Genomic DNA, 20,918 nt, shown 5'->3' with positions numbered 1-20,918 from the left:
TGCCTTAGAAGCGTGACTTGATCAGTACTTATCTACACAGCATGCTGGCATCAAAGATCCTATTTCTCTTATATCATATCCCTAGTCTTCCACACTTTAGGAAACGTAAACATTCAGGACGTGCCATTAGCACAGCCTGCACTAAAAGAAGGCTGGAGATAACGGATGGCAACACAGAGTGCGACACCAATGTCACCTTGAAAAACCTGCCGTGACCCGGATTCGAACCGGGGTTGCTGCGGCCACAACGCAGAGTACTAACCACTATACGATCACGGCGAGCTATGAAACAGCCGTTGTGACCTATGTGTGGTATGTTCCTCCCTGTGATAAGCCCCTTTCTCTTCAGTGAGAACACTCTGTTGTTTTTCTCCTCCTACCAGCACAACGCTTTTCCCAAGAAACAATGGAAATGCAAACAATTGACGACTGCTGCAATTTTAAAAAGGGGGAGGCCGTGGTTGGCAGGATTCGAACCTGCGCGGGGAGACCCCAATGGATTTCAAGTCCATCGCCTTAACCACTCGGCCACGACTACAAGACTGACTGTACTGCCATTTCTTTATGCCTAGTACACATATTGTGCATCCAGATGAAAAATTCATCAAGCGATAGCTCAACGGCAAAAGCTGTGGCTCCACAAAATGAGCGTCACACGCCCGAACAGGGACTTGAACCCTGGACCCTCAGATTAAAAGTCTGATGCTCTACCGACTGAGCTATCCTGGCTCCACAACAGTAAATTACAAGTAGGCAAGGTTTGGGTTGTGGTCGGCGCAGACCTTTACAGTACACTAAAGTTTACCGTGAGATGGGGTTTTAAGCTTATGGTTGGTGTGGATGTTGCTAAAACACGACAGGTTACTTTGAGGTTGGGTTTATGGTTTTTGTAGGTGTAGACATCAGTACAACACAATAGTTTGGACTTCATGTCATGTAGGAGACATTAAATAGATCAATGATAACTGCAGAATGTCTTTCTGCTGTTGTGGCAATGAATGGACACTCAACAATTGAAAAGATTCCTTCCATGCCTTAGAAGCGTGACTTGATCAGTACTTATCTACACAGCATGCTGGCATCAAAGATCCTATTTCTCTTATATCATATCCCTAGTCTTCCACACTTTAGGAAACGTAAACATTCAGGACGTGCCATTAGCACAGCCTGCACTAAAAGAAGGCTGGAGATAACGGATGGCAACACAGAATGCGACACCAATGTCACCTTGAAAAACCTGCCGTGACCCGGATTCGAACCGGGGTTGCTGCGGCCACAACGCAGAGTACTAACCACTATACGATCACGGCGAGCTATGAAACAGCCGTTGTGACCTATGTGTGGTATGTTCCTCCCTGTGATAAGCCCCTTTCTCTTCAGTGAGAACACTCTGTTGTTTTTCTCCTCCTACCAGCACAACGCTTTTCCCAAGAAACAATGGAAATGCAAACAATTGACGACTGCTGCAATTTTAAAAAGGGGGAGGCCGTGGTCGGCAGGATTCGAACCTGCGCGGGGAGACCCCAATGGATTTCAAGTCCATCGCCTTAACCACTCGGCCACGACTACAAGACTGACTGTACTGCCATTTCTTTATGCCTAGTACACATATTGTGCATCCAGATGAAACTTTCATCAAGCAATAGCTCAACAGCAAAAGCTGTGGCTCCACAAAATGAGCGTCACACGCCCGAACAGGGACTTGAACCCTAGACCCTCAGATTAAAAGTCTGATGCTCTACCGACTGAGCTATCCGGGCTCCAGAACAGTAATTTACAAGTAGGCAAGCTTTGGGTTGTGGTCGGCGCAGACCTTTACAGTACACTAAAGTTTACCGTGAGATGGGGTTTTAAGCTTATGGTTGGTGTGGAGGTTGCTAAAACACGACAGGTTACTTTGAGGTTGGGTTTATGGTTTTTGTAGGTGTAGACATCAGTACAACACAATAGTTTGGACTTCATGTCATGTAGGAGACATTAAATAGATCAATGATAACTGCAGAATGTCTTTCTGCTGTTGTGGCAATGAATGGACACTCAACAATTGAAAAGATTCCTTCCATGCCTTAGAAGCGTGACTTGATCAGTACTTATCTACACAGCATGCTGGCATCAAAGATCCTATTTCTCTTATATCATATCCCTAGTCTTCCACACTTTAGGAAACGTAAACATTCAGGACGTGCCATTAGCACAGCCTGCACTAAAAGAAGGCTGGAGATAACGGATGGCAACACAGAGTGCGACACCAATGTCACCTTGAAAAACCTGCCGTGACCCGGATTCGAACCGGGGTTGCTGCGGCCACAACGCAGAGTACTAACCACTATACGATCACGGCGAGCTATGAAACAGCCGTTGTGACCTATGTGTGGTATGTTCCTCCCTGTGATAAGCCCCTTTCTCTTCAGTGAGAACACTCTGTTGTTTTTCTCCTCCTACCAGCACAACGCTTTTCCCAAGAAACAATGGAAATGCAAACAATTGACGACTGCTGCAATTTTAAAAAGGGGGAGGCCGTAGTCGGCAGGATTCGAACCTGCGCGGGGAGACCCCAATGGATTTCAAGTCCATCGCCTTAACCACTCAGCCACGACTACAAGACTGACTGTACTGCCATTTCTTTATGCCTAGTACACATATTGTGCATCCAGATGAAACTTTCATCAAGCAATAGCTCAACAGCAAAAGCTGTGGCTCCACAAAATGAGCGTCACACGCCCGAACAGGGACTTGAACCCTAGACCCTCAGATTAAAAGTCTGATGCTCTACAGACTGAGCTATCCGCGCTCCAGAACAGTAATTTACAAGTAGGCAAGCTTTGGGTTGTGGTCGGCGCAGACCTTTACAGTACACTAAAGTTTACCGTGAGATGGGGTTTTAAGCTTATGGTTGGTGTGGAGGTTGCTAAAACACGACAGGTTACTTTGAGGTTGGGTTTATGGTTTTTGTAGGTGTAGACATCAGTACAACACAATAGTTTGGACTTCATGTCATGTAGGAGACATTAAATAGATCAATGATAACTGCAGAATGTCTTTCTGCTGTTGTGGCAATGAATGGACACTCAACAATTGAAAAGATTCCTTCCATGCCTTAGAAGCGTGACTTGATCAGTACTTATCTACACAGCATGCTGGCATCAAAGATCCTATTTCTCTTATATCATATCCCTAGTCTTCCACACTTTAGGAAACGTAAACATTCAGGACGTGCCATTAGCACAGCCTGCACTAAAAGAAGGCTGGAGATAACGGATGGCAACACAGAGTGCGACACCAATGTCACCTTGAAAAACCTGCCGTGACCCGGATTCGAACCGGGGTTGCTGCGGCCACAACGCAGAGTACTAACCACTATACGATCACGGCGAGCTATGAAACAGCCGTTGTGACCTATGTGTGGTATGTTCCTCCCTGTGATAAGCCCCTTTCTCTTCGGTGAGAACACTCTGTTGTTTTTCTCCTCCTACCAGCACAACGCTTTTCCCAAGAAACAATGGAAATGCAAACAATTGACGACTGCTGCAATTTTAAAAAGGGGGAGGACGTAGTCGGCAGGATTCGAACCTGTGCAGGGAGACCGCAATGGATTTCTAGTCCATCACCTTAACCACTCGGCCACGACTACAAGACTGACTGTACTGCCATTTCTTTATGCCTAGTACACATATTGTGCATCCAGATGAAACTTTCATCAAGCGATAGCTCAACAGCAAAAGCTGTGGCTCCACAAAATGAGCGTCACACGTCCGAACAGGGACTTGAACCCTGGACCCTCAGATTAAAAGTCTGATGCTCTACCGACTGAGCTATCCGGGCTCCACAACAGTAATTTACAAGTAGGCAAGGTTTGGGCTGTGGTCGGCGCAGACCTTTACAGTACACTAAAGTTTACCGTGAGATGGGGTTTTAAGCTTATGGTTGGTGTGGAGGTTGCTAAAACACGACAGGTTACTTTGAGGTTGGGTTTATGGTTTTTGTAGGTGTAGACATCAGTACAACACAATAGTTTGGACTTCATGTCATGTAGGAGACATTAAATAGATCAATGATAACTGCAGAATGTCTTTCTGCTGTTGTGGCAATGAATGGACACTCAACAATTGAAAAGATTCCTTCCATGCCTTAGAAGCGTGACTTGATCAGTACTTATCTACACAGCATGCTGGCATCAAAGATCCTATTTCTCTTATATCATATCCCTAGTCTTCCACACTTTAGGAAACGTAAACATTCAGGATGTGCCATTAGCACAGCCTGCACTAAAAGGAGGCTGGAGATTATGGATGGCAACACAGAGTGCAACACCAATGTCGCCTTGAAAAACATGCCATGACACGTATTTGAACCAGGGTTGCTGTGGCCACAATGCAGAACACTAACCACTATACGATCACAGCGAGCTACAGGATTGCCGCTGTGGCTCTTGTGTGGTATGTTCCTCCATGTGATATGCCCCTTTCTCTTCAGTGAGAACACACTGTTGTTTTTCTCCTCCTACCAACACAACGCTTTTCCCAAGAAACAATGGAAATGCAAACATTGATGACTGCTGCAATTTTAAAAAGGAACAGGATGTGGGTATAGTTGGCAGAACTTGAACCTGCGGGAGAATACCCCAACGGATTTCTAGTCGATCGCCTTAACCACTTAGCCATGACTACAAGACTGCCTGTTCTCCCATGTCCTCATGCCTAGTACACGTGTTGTGCATTCAGATGAAACTTTTAGCAAGCGATAGCTCAACGGCAAAAGCTGTGGCTCCACAAAGAGTCTCTCATGCCCGAACACGGACTTGAACCCTGGACCCTCTACCGACTCCGCTAAAGCTGGGGAACAATAGTCTGTTTTGGAAGGGGAAGAAAAAAGCACAAGAAAAATAAGAAAATTTGAGAAATTGAGAAAGAAAGAAGCGAAATTAAGGTTATATTTTGTATTTTTTGCCCACCAGAAACTACTCAATGCATATATAACAGTACTGGTTCAAGAAATATGTCCATAAATAACACTTTGGGTAGATCACAAGGTTCAATCCCCGACTGGAGCAGGTATCTAACCAGGTTTAGTAATGGGTCGATCATGAACATTTCGTTCATTTTAAACGAATCTTCAATATGATTTGGGAACTACAAGTCCTCTCAGGGAGTGATTTGTTAATTTGCGCGTGCGTACATTTGTGCAGGTGGTATCGTTATTTCAAGTCTTCATCACATTTCGTGTCGTTCATTGCGGAAAGGCAGAAACCAATCATATGCGTTTAGAGCCGAAAAAGATTTGATCCGTTCACCTCTCGAGTCCTCTATCGGGTCTGAGTCACTCGTTCATTACGGGCCAATCATACGCGTTTAGAGCAGGAAAAATATTTGATCCGTTCATCTCTCGAGTCCTCTATCGGGTCTGAGTCAATGGTTCCTCACGGGCCAATAATACGCGTTTAGAGCCGAAAAAAATAATTGATCCGTTCATCTCTCGAGTCCTCTATCGGATTTCAGTCATTCGTTCCTCACGGGTCAATCATACGCGTTTAGAGCTGGAAAAAGAATTTATCCGTTCATCTCTTGATTCCTCTATTGGGTCTGAGTCACTCGTGCATCATGAGCCCATCATACGCATTTAGAGCCGGAAAAAGAATTGATCGGTTCACCTCATGAGTCAGGTCTGAATTTGGAGAAAAGCTCAGCCACTGCACTTAACACCACCAACACTGGTTTGAAGTGCAGCTCAGGTTAAATGCTCTCTCTCCTCTCTAGAAAGATCCAATGATTGCTACCAGGTGGACACAGTTACCTGCAGGGAGAGAGAGAGGAAAAACACAATGCTCATTGTCCACCAAAAGATATGTCTCAGGACGCAAGCCCTGGGATAACCGCTATCACCCTCCTAAAGCATATACAGGCAAGAAATCCATTAATTAGTTATGGAAGTTATTCATTAAGCTTTTAATGTACTACACAAAATGGTAATCTAAATGTTTATTTTATCATTAGTTTTATTTAATATATGTTTTTTTATTGTTATATTTTTTTAAGGTGAATTGCTGGGAATGGAGCACCTTTACAGCCAGACCGGCAAAACCCTGACTCCGGTGCTCCAGAACCCAGAGGAGGAAGACAGGCTGGTGGAGGAAGTAGATGACGGGGATCTACAAGATGACGGGTTTGAGGAGGAGATCATGGAGGACATCACAGTTCCAGTGCTGTATGAGGATGACCCCTGCCGTGATCTCAGAAACAGCCCCTCATCTTCGCCTCTGCCTCAGTCCCCAGCATTACTGGCTGAGCCGTCCACATCAGCTGGTGGAGAAGGACAGCTTCCTAGCCCAGCCCCCTCAGTGCCGTCACAGCCATCCAAGTCTGGAGACAGTCTCTCTGTTGAGGCTCAGGTAAGATATATTAAGAACTTAATTTTATTTAGTCTTTTTTTATTCCACATATACTAAATTTATTCTGTATTTACCAGGGAGTAGTCATTGGACCTGATGGCATTGCTAGGTGGGACAAGGTGCAGGATCTGGCTGCTTATTTGGTAGGTCTTCGTGAGGCTCCTTACCTCACTGACCTGCAGGTGACAGAGGCCATCCAGCTGTGGACAGCTCTCCTGGATGTTGATAAACAGCGCATCAACTACCAGCCTCAACATCAGCCTCAGCTGACACATGGGCGCTTTAAGGCATCGAAGCGCTCCGGAGTCACTCCAGGTGTGGAGAGCGTCAAGCGCTGTCTGATTGGACATCCTGAGGGTCCAGCACAGTGGCCTAGCACCAGCCGCTTGGTTGAGGCCATTTGTACAAAGCTGTGTGCCTTACACAAGTCCACTTCCAAGAAGGCTGGTGTTCGCACGCACAGGTGGTCTAAAATACTGACCGATTACCACCACATCCGGGATCTGGTGCTTGGCAGTCGCAGGCTGATGGATGAAACAGTGATCCAGCTTTTTGAGCTAAATCAGAAGACGCTCATTCAGTGGTAAGCAAAGCACATTATTTTCTTTAAATTACCTGAATACTTCCAAATTAATATATATGAATAATACATATCATTTATTATCAGGTTTCAACGGAGGCAAAAGGATCAGGAAATGAGTGTACTCCCTCAGGGACTGACTCCAATTGATCCAATTGCTGTGGCAGCTACGCAGCTTCTTTTGCCGAGGGGAAAATTGGACGAGGCACCGACAACATCAGGCCCCAAACACCAGTTTGTCTTTCCTCCAAATAAAGAAGGACAGGCACCTCTTCTTCGACCTGGTCGAAAGTCTGCTTCTGCAACCACCACAGTTTGCTCCTTCCTGCCGGATGCCACCACGGTGTGCTCCTTTCCACCGGCCCCCATGAAGGTATGCCCCATCGCGCCAACCCCCACCACAGTCTGCCACATTGCACCAGCCCCTACCATGGTGTGCCCCGTCACACCGACCTTCACCACAGTGCGCCCCATCTCGCCAGCCTCCACCACAGTGTGCCCCATCATACCAGCCTCCACCACAGTGCGCCCTATTGCGCCGGCCCCCACCACAGTGCGCCTCATTGTATCTGCCCCCACCACGGTGTGCTCCTTTCCACCGACCCCCAGCACGGTGTGCCCCATTGCACCACCCCCCACAGCACCAGGTGTTGTGCAGCCCATTTCAGGACCTGGATCATTGTTTGGCACACTTGTTTTTAACCCAGACATGAGTGTGTCAATGGTGATTCCATCATTTGCTGCACCAACTTCCAGTGCAGTCCCAGCTTCACCTGCACCTGCTGTTCCTCCACCTGCACCTGCTGTTCCTTCGCCTGCACCTGCTCCACCTGCACCTGCTGTTCCTCCACCTGCACCTGCTCCACCTGCACCTAAACCCAGAGGAACAGGCGCAGATGGGAACAGGAGAAGGAAAGTGGAGTCCACAAAAGGAAGTATGTGCGTGCAGTTACTTTTAATGTTTGCAGCAAATGTGGGCAACCAAAGACTAATGAGTTTGGCCATAGCCGATTTGGTAATGCCACATTTTGCCTGCAAACTTCAAATGGCAAATCCTTAGAGGACTGGTTGGCAGAACAGCGCCAGCAAAATAAAGGACAAACTCCAGCTCCAGAATAAAGGACAAATTGCTGTATATATTTTTGTAAATGTTACATGGGTACTCTCTCTCTCTCTCATTTTATTTAATTTTTGTGTGTTAATATTTAGCATTTTAAAGTGGCACTTATACGCCCACTCTTATTTTGTCTTGTGTGTACTTATTTAATATTTGTGTGCATTTTATGTAAAAATATATTTATATTTCTTAAAAAAATAACATTTTATACATTGCTTAAATACTATATTTTATATATTACGTGCCCCCACTCTTGCATTTTATTATTTATTTATATTTTTGTTTAATATATTGTGTATATAAAAATAAATATATATAGAGAGTATTGTTTTTATATAATGTGTATAATAAATAAATATATTTATATATAGTATTGTTTTAATATATTATATGTGCATAATAAATAAATATATATTGTATTGTTTTTATTTATTGTATATTATATAGTTTATATATTAAGATATGTTTTTATTTTGTTTTTTACATTTTTAAAATTGTTTTGCGATTTTAATATTTGTATTCATTTTAATAAACCATTTTGCATATTACTTGTTTTTGTGTGCATTCATTTAAAGTTATTACATAAAGAAATATAACATATATTAATATATATATATATATATATATATATATATATATATATATATATATATATATATATATATATATATATTAATACATAAATATATATAATATACTTATATATACATAAACAAGCATACATATGTTTAATTGAAACATTTTCATTCATTTTTAATTAACGTAATATGCTCTTTAAGAACAATATCCACATAATAATAGTAATATCAATATAATTGCCTGTGTTACGTCAGTAAAATTTCAATAAGAGCGCAGCTGATTGGCTCCACTGAAACCGACACTGATTGGATATTGTGTTACACAGATCGTGTGTTCGAATCCAGCATGCAAAAAAATGACATTTAGAATGACATGCAATATGCAACCAAAATACCACATTTTGCACAGTCACAAAGCCGCGAACACTACTGCAAGCGAAATTTGTCGCATTTTTCCGTTTTTTGCGGCTTGTTCGCTTGCGAGTGAACGAGAAGATTGGGCCCCTTTCTATGCTAAGCGTGCGCTCTACCATTTGAGCTAATTCCCCTCGGAAAAATTCAAATTGGTAGTTTTTGGCGTGGTCAAAAAAAAAAAAAAAAAAGATCACATCTGCTCTGTGGTGGCCTCTTTGCCCTGCCTGCCGTTTAGTCGTCAAATGGCCTGGAATAGTGCGCTTTTCTTTTGAAGGCCCTACCTGGTCCTGCTCCAGTAAACGTGTGAGGAGCCCTGCATGCCAAATGACGAGTTACTCAGAAATCAATGCACATTGACTTGTATTGACATTCTGCTACTTTCTGGCAAGGCAATTTTTTTAATTTATTTTTTTTTTTTACATTATTTTCTCTTTGGCCCGGGCAGCACCAAGCAGAAGACTTGAGGTTCCATGGTGTAATGGTTAGCACTCTGGACTCTGAATCCAGCGATCCGAGTTCAAATCTCGGTGGGACCTTGTTTTTTTACCAGCACCGCACAAAAAAAGCTGGAATAGCATTCGTATCTCTTGAAGAAAATGACAGTTACTCTGAGCTTTTTAGCAGACATGGCAGAAAGTGGCCGGTTAGCTCAGCTGGTTAGAGCGTGGTGCTAATAACGCCAAGGTCGCGGGTTTGATCCCCGTACTGGCCAAACTTTTACCCTTTAAGGCCTCAGAGGCATTTCAGAATTCTGCTTAGTCTCACAGACACGAATGCTGCAGGATTCTTGTGACAAGGCAGCCGAAATTGCTCAGATGGGAGAGCGTTAAACTGAAGATCTAAAGGTCCCTGGTTCGATCCTGGGTTTTGGCAAAACAGTGATGTTGTTCTATTTTGTGCACAAGGGTCAGGTGACTGAAAGTCACCCAAAAAGCCTAGCTGCTTCACCCTTAAGTCCACCTGCTTCCACTTGACCAAAACACTATCTTCCTCCCAGATGGTCACGTTGCTTCTGGCGATGATTCCAATGGCCTGATCGACAGCACTCTATAATGCTATGTATTTAGCGCTTTGATGTCCCACTGCGGACACGCTGCTGAATAAAAGAAAACTGTGACTTGATAGGGCTTCTGAAGGGTTGCAATGATATGTACTACACAGAAACCGGCAAAGCTGACGTAAGTAGTTTCGCTTTAAACCCTCAAGGTGCCACCAGCTTTGCAATAAAAGCCAATGTAAAAAGGCATGAAAACAGAGGTGGAGAATGCAGTCATTGTTCCTGCTACCTCTCCCATGCAAAGCGAGCGCCTAACCATGAGCTAATTCCCCTCAAAGCAATCAATAATTGGCGATTTTCGACGTGGTCAAAATAGAAAAAAAAAGATCACATTTGCTCTGTGGTGGCCTCTTTGCCCTGCCTGCCGTTTAGTCGTCAAAATGCCTGGAATAGTGCGCTTTTCTTTTGAAGGCCCTACCTGGTCCTGCTCCAGTAAACGTGTGAGGAGCCCTGCATGCCGAATGACGAGTTACTCAGAAATCAATGCACATTGGCACTGCCTTGTATTGACATTCTGCTACTTTCTGGCAAGGCCGTTTTCTTTCTTTTTTTTTTGATTTTTACATTATTTTATCTTTGGCCCGGGCAGCACCAAGCAGAAGACCTGAGGTTCCATGGTGAATGGTTAGCACTCTGGACTCTGAATCCAGCGATCCGAGTTCAAATCTCGGTGGGACTTTGTTTTTTTACCAGCACCGCACAAAAAAAGCTGGAATAGCATTCTTATCTCTTGAAGAAAATGACAGTTACTCTGAGCTTTTTAGCAAATATGGCAGAAAGTGGCCGGTTAGCTCAGCTGGTTAGAGCGTGGTGCTAATAACGCCAAGGTCGCGGGTTCGATCCCCGTACTGGCCAAACTGTTACCCTTTAAGGCCTCAGAGGCATTTCAGGATTCTGCTTAGTCTCACAGACATGAATGCTGCAGGATTCTTGTGAAAAGCCAGCCGAAATTGCTCAGTTGGGAGAGCGTTAAGCTGAAGATCTAAAGGTCCCTGGTTTGATCCTGGATTTTGGCAAAACAGTAATGTTGTTCTATTTTGTGCACAAGGGTCAGGTGACTGAAAGTCACCCAAAAAGCCTAGCTGCTTCACCCTTAAGTCCACCTGCTTCCACTTGACCAAAACACTATCTTCCTCCCAGATGGTCACGTTGCTTCTGGCGATGATTCCAATGGCCTGATCGACAGCACTCTATAATGCTATGTATTTAGCGCTTTGATGTCCCACTGCGGACACGCTGCTGAATAAAAGAAAACTGTGACTTGATAGGGCTTCTGATGGGTTGCAATGATATGTACTACACAGAAACCGGCAAAGCTGACGTAAGTAGTTTCGCTTTAAACCCTCAAGGTGCCACCAGCTTTGCAATAAAAGTCAATGTAAAAAGGCATGAAAACAGAGGTGGAGAATGCAGTCATTGTTCCCGCTACCTCTCCCATGCAAAGCGAGCGCTTAACCATGAGCTAATTCCCCTCAAAGCAATCAATAATTGGCGATTTTCAACGTGGTCAAAATAGAAAAAAAAGATCACATTTGCTCTGTGGTGGCCTCTTTGCCCTGCCTGCCGTTTAGTCGTCAAAATGCCTGGAATAGTGCGCTTTTCTTTTGAAGGCCCTACCTGGTCCTGCTCCAGTAAACGTGTGAGGAGCCCTGCATGCCGAATGACGAGTTACTCAGAAATCAATGCACATTGGCACTGCCTTGTATTGACATTCTGCTACTTTCTGGCTAGGCCTTTTTGTTTTTTACATTATTTTCTCTTTAGCCCGAGCAGCACCAAGCAGAAGACTTGAGGTTCCATGGTGTAATGGTTAGCACTCTGGACTCTGAATCCAGCGATCCGAGTTCAAATCTCGGTGGGACCTTGTTTTTTTACCAGCACCGCACAAAAAAAGCTGGAATAGCATTCTTATCTCTTGAAGAAAATGACAGTTACTCTGAGCTTTTTAGCAAACATGGCAGAAAGTGGCCGGTTAGCTCAGCTGGTTAGAGCGTAGTGCTAATAATGCTAAGGTCGCGGGTTCGATCCCCGTACTGGCCAAATTTTTACCCTTTTAAAGCCTCAGAGGCATTTCAGGATTCTGCTTAGTCTCACAGACATGAATGCTGCAGGATACTTGTGAAAAGGCAGTCGAAATAGCTCAGTTGGGAGAGTGTTAGACTGAAGATCTAAAGGTCCCTGGTTCGATCCTGGGGTTGTAAAACAGTGCTGTTGTTCTATTTTGTGCACAAGGGGCAGGTGACTGAAGGCCCTACCTGGTCCTGCTCCAGTAAACGTGTGAGGAGCCCTGCATGCAGAATGACGAGTTACTCAGAAATCAATGCACATTGCCACCGCCTTGTATTGACATTCTGCTACTTTCTGGCAAGGCCGTTTTATAATTTTTTTTTTTTTTTTACATTTTTTTTCTTTAGTCCGGGCAGCACCAACTGGAAGACTTTTATTAAGCTTGGCAGTAAATGGCCGGTTAGCTCATACTGCCACCTGTAAGTCGTGGTTATTCTTGGTCACACCGGCCAATCACTTTGTGAGCTGGAACCAAGATTCACCCTATTCTTGGTTAAGGCAGCCAATCGTGTTCTGAGTTACAATGAACGCTATGGCCAATCAGAGCCCTTATACCACCCATGATTTGTACTGTAATAAAAGATTTCGTCGCGGATTAATTCGGAAACCAATTGCAAAGTAAGTATTTTTTTAACAAGGTGGTTAAATGAATAACCATTACAGTAACGTTAATTACTACAACATAATTATTATATGATTGTTATAGATGTTTTATAACGTTATTTGGTAAGATTAATGTTAGCCGACCAAGCAAACTGTACAGTTTTACTACATTTTAATTTACAGTTAACATTTTAATGCAGTTATTAATTAATTAATATGGATCATTATTATTAGTGATGCAATCATGCGTGATCCATATTGTTTTATGCTTTATAATTAGTGATGTATTATGCGTGAGCATTATTAGATTAGTTTATGATTACTGATGTAGTGATATGTGAGCGTCATTATACTATTTGTTTATAATTAATGACTGATGAATTGAGCCTTATATTTATTATTAGTGAAGTGATTCATTAATGTGTGAGAATAATGCACGGGCATTATTGTAACTATGGTAGTAAATGACAATATAAAGTGAAGTAATGTATAATAACTGCATTAAAATGTTTGTAGTAAAACTGTACAGTGTGCTTGGTCGGCTAACATTAATCTTAACAAACAACGTCATATAACATCTATAACAATCATATAATAATTGTGTTGTTGTAATTAATGTTACTGTAATGGTTATTCATTTAAACCAACTTGTTATAAAAATACTTACTTTGTAATTGTTGTCCGAATTAATCCACAACGAAATCTGTTAATACTGTACAAATCATGAATGTTATAAGGGCTCTGATTGGCCATAGCGTTCATTGTAACTCGGAACATGATTGGCTGCCGTAACCAAGAATAGGGTGAATCTTGGTTCCAGCTCGGGACAAGATTGGCCAGCGTAACCAAGAATTAAAAAAAATCTTGGTTCTAACTCGGACCGTGATTGGCCGGTGTAACCAAGAATAACCACGAATTACAGGTGGCAGTATGCGCCACTGGCCCAGTCTGCGTCAGCAGTGCTCATTAGCATGCTGCTTGGAAAGAGGACACGGCTCGGTCAACATGCAGTTCCTTCAACGCTTGCTGTGCTTTCTTGTCATGGCAAGTTGTGGTGTCGATAGGATGCTCTAACACAGAGCATGTGACAGTCCCTCCCAAGAAGAACTGTGATCCAGGCTCTGAGACTTTCTCTTCTCCAGGAGGAGGTTGCAAATGTTATTAAAGAGTTATTTTTGTCAGAGCAGCTGCAGCACACCTGGGTGGAAGCCCACAGCTAGGCTTGATGGTCTAGCCTGGTGGTCTAGTAATTAGGATTCGGCGCTCTCACCGCCGTGGCCCGAGTTCGATTCCTGGTCAGGGAACTTCCTTTTCACCTCCATGGTGAACTTCGAGCAGTGGTGCCGATGATATCTTCGCAAAGGCAAGAAAGCGGCTCTGAGCACAAAATACATCCTTTGAGCTGAAATCGAACCTGCGACCTAAGAATTGGTCCTACAGTCCTACACTCTACCAACTGACCTATCGAAGTCTTACGTAGCAGTTCCACAACCACACCCTATAAGGTAGCTGCAGTCCGACCGCTGGCCAAAAAGGACAGGAGCAAAAGTACTTAAGCCTTCCCATACCGGGAGTCGAAGCCGGGTCACCTGGGTGAAAATCAGGAATCCTGATTGCTAGACCATATGGAAATTGCCACTTTTAAAACCCAGTCTTGGCACAAACTCCAGTTCTTTCTGATCGCTGGCACGTCCCTGCTCCGCTTGAACAAGTGCCACTCATACACTTACGCATTCTCTCATACACAGTTTCTTGGTTTCCATAACCGAGAAACTTCTAATCCATAGTCATAAGCGCTATCCTTTGTGCCACTCTGTTCAGCACTTTGTTAGCACATTGCTTGAAGCAAGGACAAGGCTCTGTCAACCCGGAGTTCCTTCACCACACATTCTGCTTTGTTTTTTTATGGCAAGAGGTTGTGTGAATGGGATGCTCTTACAGGATTCCTGACAGTCCCTCCATGGAAGACCTGAGATCCAGGGTCGGAGACTCTCTCCTCTCCAAGAGGAGGTTAAAAGTCTTTTGTGTCTCTGTGTCAGAGCACTTAGGTGTTGCTGCAGCTCAGAGACCTACAAGTGGAGGAGATTACACTGCAAGTTGGCTGGATGACCTCTAAGGGGTCGGCAGTTATGACACACGTAGGCTGGGTTTGCGATTGATGTAGCTGTAGTAGACATTCATAAAAATAAATAAAAATAAAACTGGTTACTCTGAGGTTGTGTTTAGGGTTGGGGTAGGTGTAAAATTGAATAAAACATAGCGGGTTACTTTGAGGTTGGGCCTAGGGCTGGGGTAGGTGTGATTTTAATAAACTGCAATAGGTTGTATTCTGTGCCATGTACAAGACATTGAATCAATGAAACCCACATGGAGGTTTGTTACTGTGAGGTTGGGTTAAGAGTTGTGGTAGGTTGTGTTGTAAAATAGCAATCAGTTTTTTATTATTATTGTCTCTTTTTCTTTTAATCAAACAATTATTTGTATTGGTCATGTAAGGGTCATATATTAACTGAACTTCTAATGTTGTGGGTGAGTGCTGTGCATACTAATTAGCATTTTTGCAGAAGTAGATACATGCGGGTCCAAAATTAAATTCAGCTCTGCAGAAACTTCCTGTCTGAAGAGAGGTGTTAAAACTGAACACAAAACATAGAAAGATGTATACTTTGTTGTTGGGCAGAGAATTCATAGAAAAAGAGGAAGTATGTCGAAGGTGTGGCCAATGGAGGACTGAACAATGACTGACAAGTGACGTAACACCAAAACTCCACCTGTTAAGATCAGTTGTGTATATATGCTGAAGTCAGGAAATGTATGTTTGTTGCAAACCTCTTGAATGTAATTCTTGTATTGCATTGGGGTAATGTAACCCAGAGCTCTGTCATCGAATTATTCATTTGTATCCAATAAATTGTTACGATTTTTGACATTGAAGAAAAACCTCTCCAGACCTTTTCTCTTGAACACGCATGGAATAGAGATAGAAATTCCAACAATATGTTAAGATATATTTGAAAAATATTATATACATAGAGAGAGAGAAAGACAGAGACATTAAACCGATGAGATAGAAACTAGAAAAATAGTTGCACTTGTAACACTTTGAGGAAGTAACACTTTGAGGAACTGAGATTTGATGTGAGAGGACAAGATTGAGTTTAGGTGCAAAAACTAAATAGAATAATAATATTAGTAATAATAATGATTAAAAAAAAAATTGTTATGGCTTACACTGGCTGTTTTCATCTATGAAAGTCAGCTGCATAAGACTATCTAAGCCATCATCTAGGGTCAAAGAAAAATCATGGACACTTAGTGGATGTGGATGAACAAGATGAAGTGAGTTTAATTTTTCTAAATTTAAAAAGGATAAACACCAAGAAAGAAATCGATAATTAAACATTGCATTTCAGATATAAAAATATATATTAAACAAACATGAGGGGTCAAGGCCTAATATAAACCCTGAGATATAGCAATAATGTTGAACAATTATATCACATGGTAGGCCATGTCATAATTTGTGTTTTATGAATAATAACCCAACTGTGTCTTGTTTTTTAGTCTCCACCATCATAGTGCCCTACAGCTTTGCCTGCAGACTAAGCAGACCATAGTGCTGAGTGGATGGGAGTGAAGATGCCAAACTTTACTTAAAACTATTATTGGAGGTCAAATTGATTTTAAACTTAATAAAACCTGTCTCATTGGTTAAACTCTAGAATGTGGTCTCAATGGCTCACATGGTTCTTGAGTTCATGTTTCCCTAACATCAGAGATACCAAGTTCTGAAGGAAAACTGAGAAGGAGGTTGCAGTGGAGAAGAGCAGTAACTGGTCTCCATGAGACATTATTCCAAAGACGGGTAAGACTCTCGTTGGCCACCGGGAGCGACCTAAGCCAGGAATTTTTGTCGCCGAGACTAGGCACCTGTACAGGTAGGCAGGTGTGGAGTGAGATGATTGTGGAGTGGAGCAGTGATGCTTGAAAGGCCTAGAGCATTCAAATATTGAGGGGCACTGTGAAAGATCAGTGGTCTGCCTCAGAAATGTGGGCTCCTCCAAACCGGACCACAGCGAACTGCTAAATATGTCTGGAGATCAGACACTCAGAAAAAGGAACTTGTGGGTAAAGTATGAGGCAGGGTGCTGTCAAGAACCATTTGAGACCATATGATGACTGGTAATATGAAGGAGACAGAATTTATTAAGGTTTTGTTATGAAAATAATAACTAAGAAAAAGGCTTAGAGGAAAATATACAATGAATCTCTAAATGTATAATGTTGAAATGATATTTAACTATTTTTGCAAATTTTCATAGGTTTACTGATACAGGGCATGAACAGGATATAGGAGGAAGTGCAATGTATGGTGGTGACTAAAGAAGAAGAAACAACTATTGGTAACTGAAGAAGTCATTTGAATTATAAATTTTGATGGAATTGATTATTTAAGTAAAGATTTACTAAAAGCTAAATACTATGTTGAATCATCTAAATTAAGATGGGATATTAAAAACTAGAAAAGGTTAGTAACAGAAAATTTTTTATGCGTAAAGAAGAAATTGAAACATGAAAAACTGAACTCACGTCATCGGGTAAAAATTAATAGTTCTAATCTGATAAAAGAATTGAAACAGAATAAGAGAGTTTAAGAAAACCATGTGAACCATGTGAAGAAGTTTAATGATGAAGTCAAAATACAGCTGAAAGAAACGAATAAGAAAATGTAGTGATTTTTAGTCAGCTTATAAAAGTATATAAAAAGTGTATGGGCAACTAGTTGAACCGAAATGACGTAGAACTAATTAGTAGCCAAAAGAAAATCATAAAAATGATTAGAACAAACTAAGTAAATAGTTGAGAAAATGAATTATCAAAAGTAGAGTCAAATTCAAAAACTGATTGATTATTAGTGAAATACCTAAATGGAGGATTGTAAAATTAGCCAGCGTAGTGAAGAGGTAGTTTGTCGTTGAGCAATTAATAGAAACACCTAGACAAGGTCATAGGGAATCTGTTTTAGAAATTTTATTTAAGCTAAATTTTATCTGAGTTATAAACATAGATGTGACTAATTTAATTTTAATACAATTTTACAAGAAAGCAACAAACAAAAGAAGATTGTGTTTAGTTTATGATTTAGAACCAATTAAGGAGAATAGATTTTAAAAGCTGAGGTTAATAGTGTATGCAGAAATATGGTCATACTGATGAAAAAATGTAAAGTGATTGATTTTTGAATTATCGGAGAGAGTGGTGTTGATTAAGCATGTTGATGAAATTTTACTTGCAGAAAAAAAGCAAACATCTAATTGATTGGGATTAAGCAGGTGCTATATGACATTTATATGGAACTAGATTTAAAGGAAGTAAATAAAAATTATAGGTGATTAGATGACACGCCTCAATATTAGGATGAGTGGTGTCTGAGATAAGTGGAGTCAGATCACTAAATAAATAAACCATTTTATATAACCATATACTGGTGACTGTAAAAGACATGGTAATAAGACTTTAATTATATTTAGAGATATCAGAAACTGCAAGAGAAGGATGAGGGTGAGTTTACAATTGATTATAGAGATATGGGAAAACAGGTGAATAAAAAGATATGTGCTAGTCATGATTGACAGCTATAGTGAATTGCTAGAGGAGTGGCCAGCAAGCAAAGAGGACAGTCAGACAGTGATGAAGTGTTTAATGAAAGACGATTTAGAAACAAATAGATGTTGAGTAAAAATTAGATTGGATAATGATAAACACTGAAATAATGAATATTTTAAATTGCAGCAAGTAATGGGCCTGAAGCATGAATTTAGGGATGGTGTAAGACTAATAATTACAGGGAAAGGTAGAAAAAATTGATACAAATTTAAACACAATTGGCAAAATTCTGTGCACAGACCAAACTGAATTGGATAAAAATCATGTTGAGGGGTATTAGTTCATTATGGAACAAAACAATGGAATTAATCACTTTTGCATTGTTTACAGGACTGCAGTTTTGGGGACCTGGTGCAGCTTGGACGTGCAGTAGCTTATTTATGTAGAGATTAGAATTTGACAAATTAACAACTTTACTTCAGACTTTTCTAAACAGGTTGCTGAAGGTGTGAGGCTGGCCGGATTAACTTGACAGTCAATATAGGGGTGTAAAACGGCCTGGAGCTAGGCCCAGGCCGAAAGGGGGATAAAACACAAAAAGGGGATATCTGATATCTAATTGGAGTGTGTAAGCATGTATTGGTGTGGGAGCTGAACACGCTGCACCACCAATGCATGAGGCCAACTGTATATTAGATACAGGCCAACACAAAAAGGGAAACCAAAAACCACATTAAATTCTAAAATAGAAAGAGAAAATAAGACTGATTTACTAGCATATGACAATCTGACAGAAAGTGTGTGATTAAGTGTGTATGGACGTTTCCCGGAGATGGGTTGCAGCTGGAAGGGCATCCGCTGTGTAAAACATATGTTGGATAAGTTGGCGGTTCATTTTACTGACGGTGGTGACCCCAGATTAATAAAGGAACTAAGCCTTAAAGAAAATGAATGAATGAATAAATGAATGAATCGGACCAATTAGATTGGAGAAAATTGAGAAAAAATAAAATGAAACACAATTACAATTTAAAATTATTTTATTTTACACACGTTAGTTTTTTGGAATTTTTTGAATTATTTTTATTCTTTTATTTTAGACATATTATTTTTTTATCTTTTATGGGAAGACATTCTTAATGTTTTTTTCATTATACTTTATTTTAAGAAATCTTTATGCTTTTTATATTTTATTTTAATACCTTTCTAATGTTCTATTATTTTAAGACATTTGTAAGTTTTTTCATAATCTTTTATTTTAAGACATTCAATGCATTTATATTTTTCATTTTCAATGAAAAAATCTTTTATTTTAAGATGCTTTTTGAATCTTTCATTTTAAGACATTTTTAAGATAATTTTATTTTAAACACATTCTTATGAGTTTAAGATTCTTTTATTTGAAGACGATTTTAAAATTCTTTTATTTGAACACATTTTTTAAGATTATTTTAGTTTGAGCCATTGTTGTTTTTAAATCTTTAATTTGAAGACATTTTAAGATTTTTATTTTAAGCCATTGTTGTTTTTGAACCTTTTGTTTGCAGAGATTCTTAAGATTTTTATTTTATTTTAATCACATTGTTGTGTTATTGATTTTCCTATTTTAAGACATTGAGAGAAAAAATCTCTAGTTTAAATATGTTTGAATTTTGGTTTTAAAATTTGGTGACAAGTCTGAGTTCTTAGTTTAATAACCTTGTTATGATTTAGTTCTGAACTTTTCATTTTAATAATTGGTTAGTTTAATCCTACTTTGAAGCTGTTGATTTTTCATCCTAAATCTCAATTGTAATTTTGGTTCAATAATGACTTAAAAATGTTGAAATTCAGTCTGAACTAAGCAGGGGGATTATAATTTGTATTAGTGAATTGCTTATTTGAATTATGTTGTTAGAATTTTGAATTTCTAATTCCAATAATATTTTCACAAGTGTTGATCTTAGATTTTATTCATACTGTGGGATTTCCAATGGGAGTGCATTTCCTTTTGATCAGATTTTATTTTTTAAATTTTATTTACATTTTTATTATTCTCATTCTTATTTTAATTTTGGTGGGGAAGAAGAAGAAGAAAAAATTAATTACCTTTATTGATAAAGTGTATGAGAATGGAACATTTTTATTATGGGATAATTGGAAGTTAATAAGAGTGTTGGGATTAATAAGCCTGAATATAGCAAGTATAATCCTTAGCAAAAGAAGATATCGGAGTGACTTCAAGAGGGAAGAGACTGCACCACCGAAGAGGAGAACCAAGAGTGTGGAAATTATGAACTGAATCCAGAAAAGTTAAAGAAATTGAGTTAAAAGGGTTTTTGGGCATCATTTAACATAATGAAGAAGCACTAGGATGTTAAAGATTGTTTTGAATAAGAGGTAAAACAGGGATTTAGGCAAAGTCCTGCAGTAATGACAATTGGACATTTTTGCGGGGATTTGATTATCTGATTTTGTTTTTGTCTGCTCCAGAGAGGAGCAGAAAAGGGGAATTGTTGGAGAAAAGGAAT

General features: G+C 40.5%; 1 protein-coding gene and 17 non-coding genes across 18 annotated transcripts; 7 read left to right on the top strand and 11 right to left on the bottom strand.

Annotated features, from left to right (window-relative positions):
* Window positions 1-207: 207 nt before the first annotated feature.
* trnah-gug (transfer RNA histidin (anticodon GUG)) lies at window positions 208-279 on the bottom strand. Its single transcript has one exon. It is a non-coding gene; the product is annotated as a tRNA-His (tRNA).
* Window positions 280-456: 177 nt separating this feature from the next.
* Window positions 457-538, bottom strand: trnas-uga (transfer RNA serine (anticodon UGA)). Its single transcript has one exon. It is a non-coding gene; the product is annotated as a tRNA-Ser (tRNA).
* A 118-nt stretch (window positions 539-656) lies between these two features.
* trnak-uuu (transfer RNA lysine (anticodon UUU)) lies at window positions 657-729 on the bottom strand. The gene has a single exon. It is a non-coding gene; the product is annotated as a tRNA-Lys (tRNA).
* A 509-nt stretch (window positions 730-1,238) lies between these two features.
* Window positions 1,239-1,310, bottom strand: trnah-gug (transfer RNA histidin (anticodon GUG)). Its single transcript has one exon. It is a non-coding gene; the product is annotated as a tRNA-His (tRNA).
* A 177-nt stretch (window positions 1,311-1,487) lies between these two features.
* trnas-uga (transfer RNA serine (anticodon UGA)) lies at window positions 1,488-1,569 on the bottom strand. The gene has a single exon. It is a non-coding gene; the product is annotated as a tRNA-Ser (tRNA).
* A 118-nt stretch (window positions 1,570-1,687) lies between these two features.
* On the bottom strand, window positions 1,688-1,760 carry trnak-uuu (transfer RNA lysine (anticodon UUU)). Its single transcript has one exon. It is a non-coding gene; the product is annotated as a tRNA-Lys (tRNA).
* Window positions 1,761-2,269: 509 nt separating this feature from the next.
* On the bottom strand, window positions 2,270-2,341 carry trnah-gug (transfer RNA histidin (anticodon GUG)). Its single transcript has one exon. It is a non-coding gene; the product is annotated as a tRNA-His (tRNA).
* A 177-nt stretch (window positions 2,342-2,518) lies between these two features.
* On the bottom strand, window positions 2,519-2,600 carry trnas-aga (transfer RNA serine (anticodon AGA)). Its single transcript has one exon. It is a non-coding gene; the product is annotated as a tRNA-Ser (tRNA).
* A 700-nt stretch (window positions 2,601-3,300) lies between these two features.
* On the bottom strand, window positions 3,301-3,372 carry trnah-gug (transfer RNA histidin (anticodon GUG)). The gene has a single exon. It is a non-coding gene; the product is annotated as a tRNA-His (tRNA).
* A 177-nt stretch (window positions 3,373-3,549) lies between these two features.
* Window positions 3,550-3,631, bottom strand: trnas-aga (transfer RNA serine (anticodon AGA)). The gene has a single exon. It is a non-coding gene; the product is annotated as a tRNA-Ser (tRNA).
* Window positions 3,632-3,749: 118 nt separating this feature from the next.
* On the bottom strand, window positions 3,750-3,822 carry trnak-uuu (transfer RNA lysine (anticodon UUU)). The gene has a single exon. It is a non-coding gene; the product is annotated as a tRNA-Lys (tRNA).
* A 2,182-nt stretch (window positions 3,823-6,004) lies between these two features.
* LOC137491083 (uncharacterized) lies at window positions 6,005-16,418 on the top strand. Its single transcript, XM_068220160.2, has 4 exons — window positions 6,005-6,385; window positions 6,463-6,968; window positions 7,053-7,612; window positions 16,366-16,418. The coding sequence occupies exons 1-4, from the start codon at window positions 6,047-6,049 to the stop codon at window positions 16,416-16,418; spliced, it is 1,458 nt and encodes a 485-aa protein (XP_068076261.2). The 5' UTR covers window positions 6,005-6,046.
* trnaq-cug (transfer RNA glutamine (anticodon CUG)) lies at window positions 9,539-9,610 on the top strand. Its single transcript has one exon. It is a non-coding gene; the product is annotated as a tRNA-Gln (tRNA).
* On the top strand, window positions 9,713-9,786 carry trnai-aau (transfer RNA isoleucine (anticodon AAU)). Its single transcript has one exon. It is a non-coding gene; the product is annotated as a tRNA-Ile (tRNA).
* trnaf-gaa (transfer RNA phenylalanine (anticodon GAA)) lies at window positions 9,875-9,947 on the top strand. Its single transcript has one exon. It is a non-coding gene; the product is annotated as a tRNA-Phe (tRNA).
* Window positions 10,913-10,986, top strand: trnai-aau (transfer RNA isoleucine (anticodon AAU)). The gene has a single exon. It is a non-coding gene; the product is annotated as a tRNA-Ile (tRNA).
* On the top strand, window positions 11,924-11,995 carry trnaq-cug (transfer RNA glutamine (anticodon CUG)). Its single transcript has one exon. It is a non-coding gene; the product is annotated as a tRNA-Gln (tRNA).
* trnai-aau (transfer RNA isoleucine (anticodon AAU)) lies at window positions 12,098-12,171 on the top strand. The gene has a single exon. It is a non-coding gene; the product is annotated as a tRNA-Ile (tRNA).
* Window positions 16,419-20,918: the final 4,500 nt, after the last annotated feature.

Source organism: Danio rerio, chromosome 4 (genome assembly GCF_049306965.1).
Source record: "Danio rerio strain Tuebingen ecotype United States chromosome 4, GRCz12tu, whole genome shotgun sequence".
Classification (NCBI taxonomy): Eukaryota; Metazoa; Chordata; class Actinopteri; order Cypriniformes; family Danionidae; genus Danio; species Danio rerio.
Note: the sequence above shows the minus strand (reverse complement) of the source record. Positions and strands in the feature narration are given on the sequence as shown.

What these genes read in the sequence shown, in the direction of transcription:
- LOC137491083 (XM_068220160.2), top strand. Translation starts at nt 6,047, where the DNA reads ATGGAGCACCTTTACAGCCAGACCGGCAAAACCCTGACTCCGGTGCTC. An exon ending in GTCTCTCTGTTGAGGCTCAG is followed by an intron (nt 6,386 to 6,462) that starts GTAAGATATATT and finishes TGTATTTACCAG; the next exon opens with GGAGTAGTCATTGGACCTGA. An exon ending in CAGAAGACGCTCATTCAGTG is followed by an intron (nt 6,969 to 7,052) that starts GTAAGCAAAGCA and finishes ATTTATTATCAG; the next exon opens with GTTTCAACGGAGGCAAAAGG.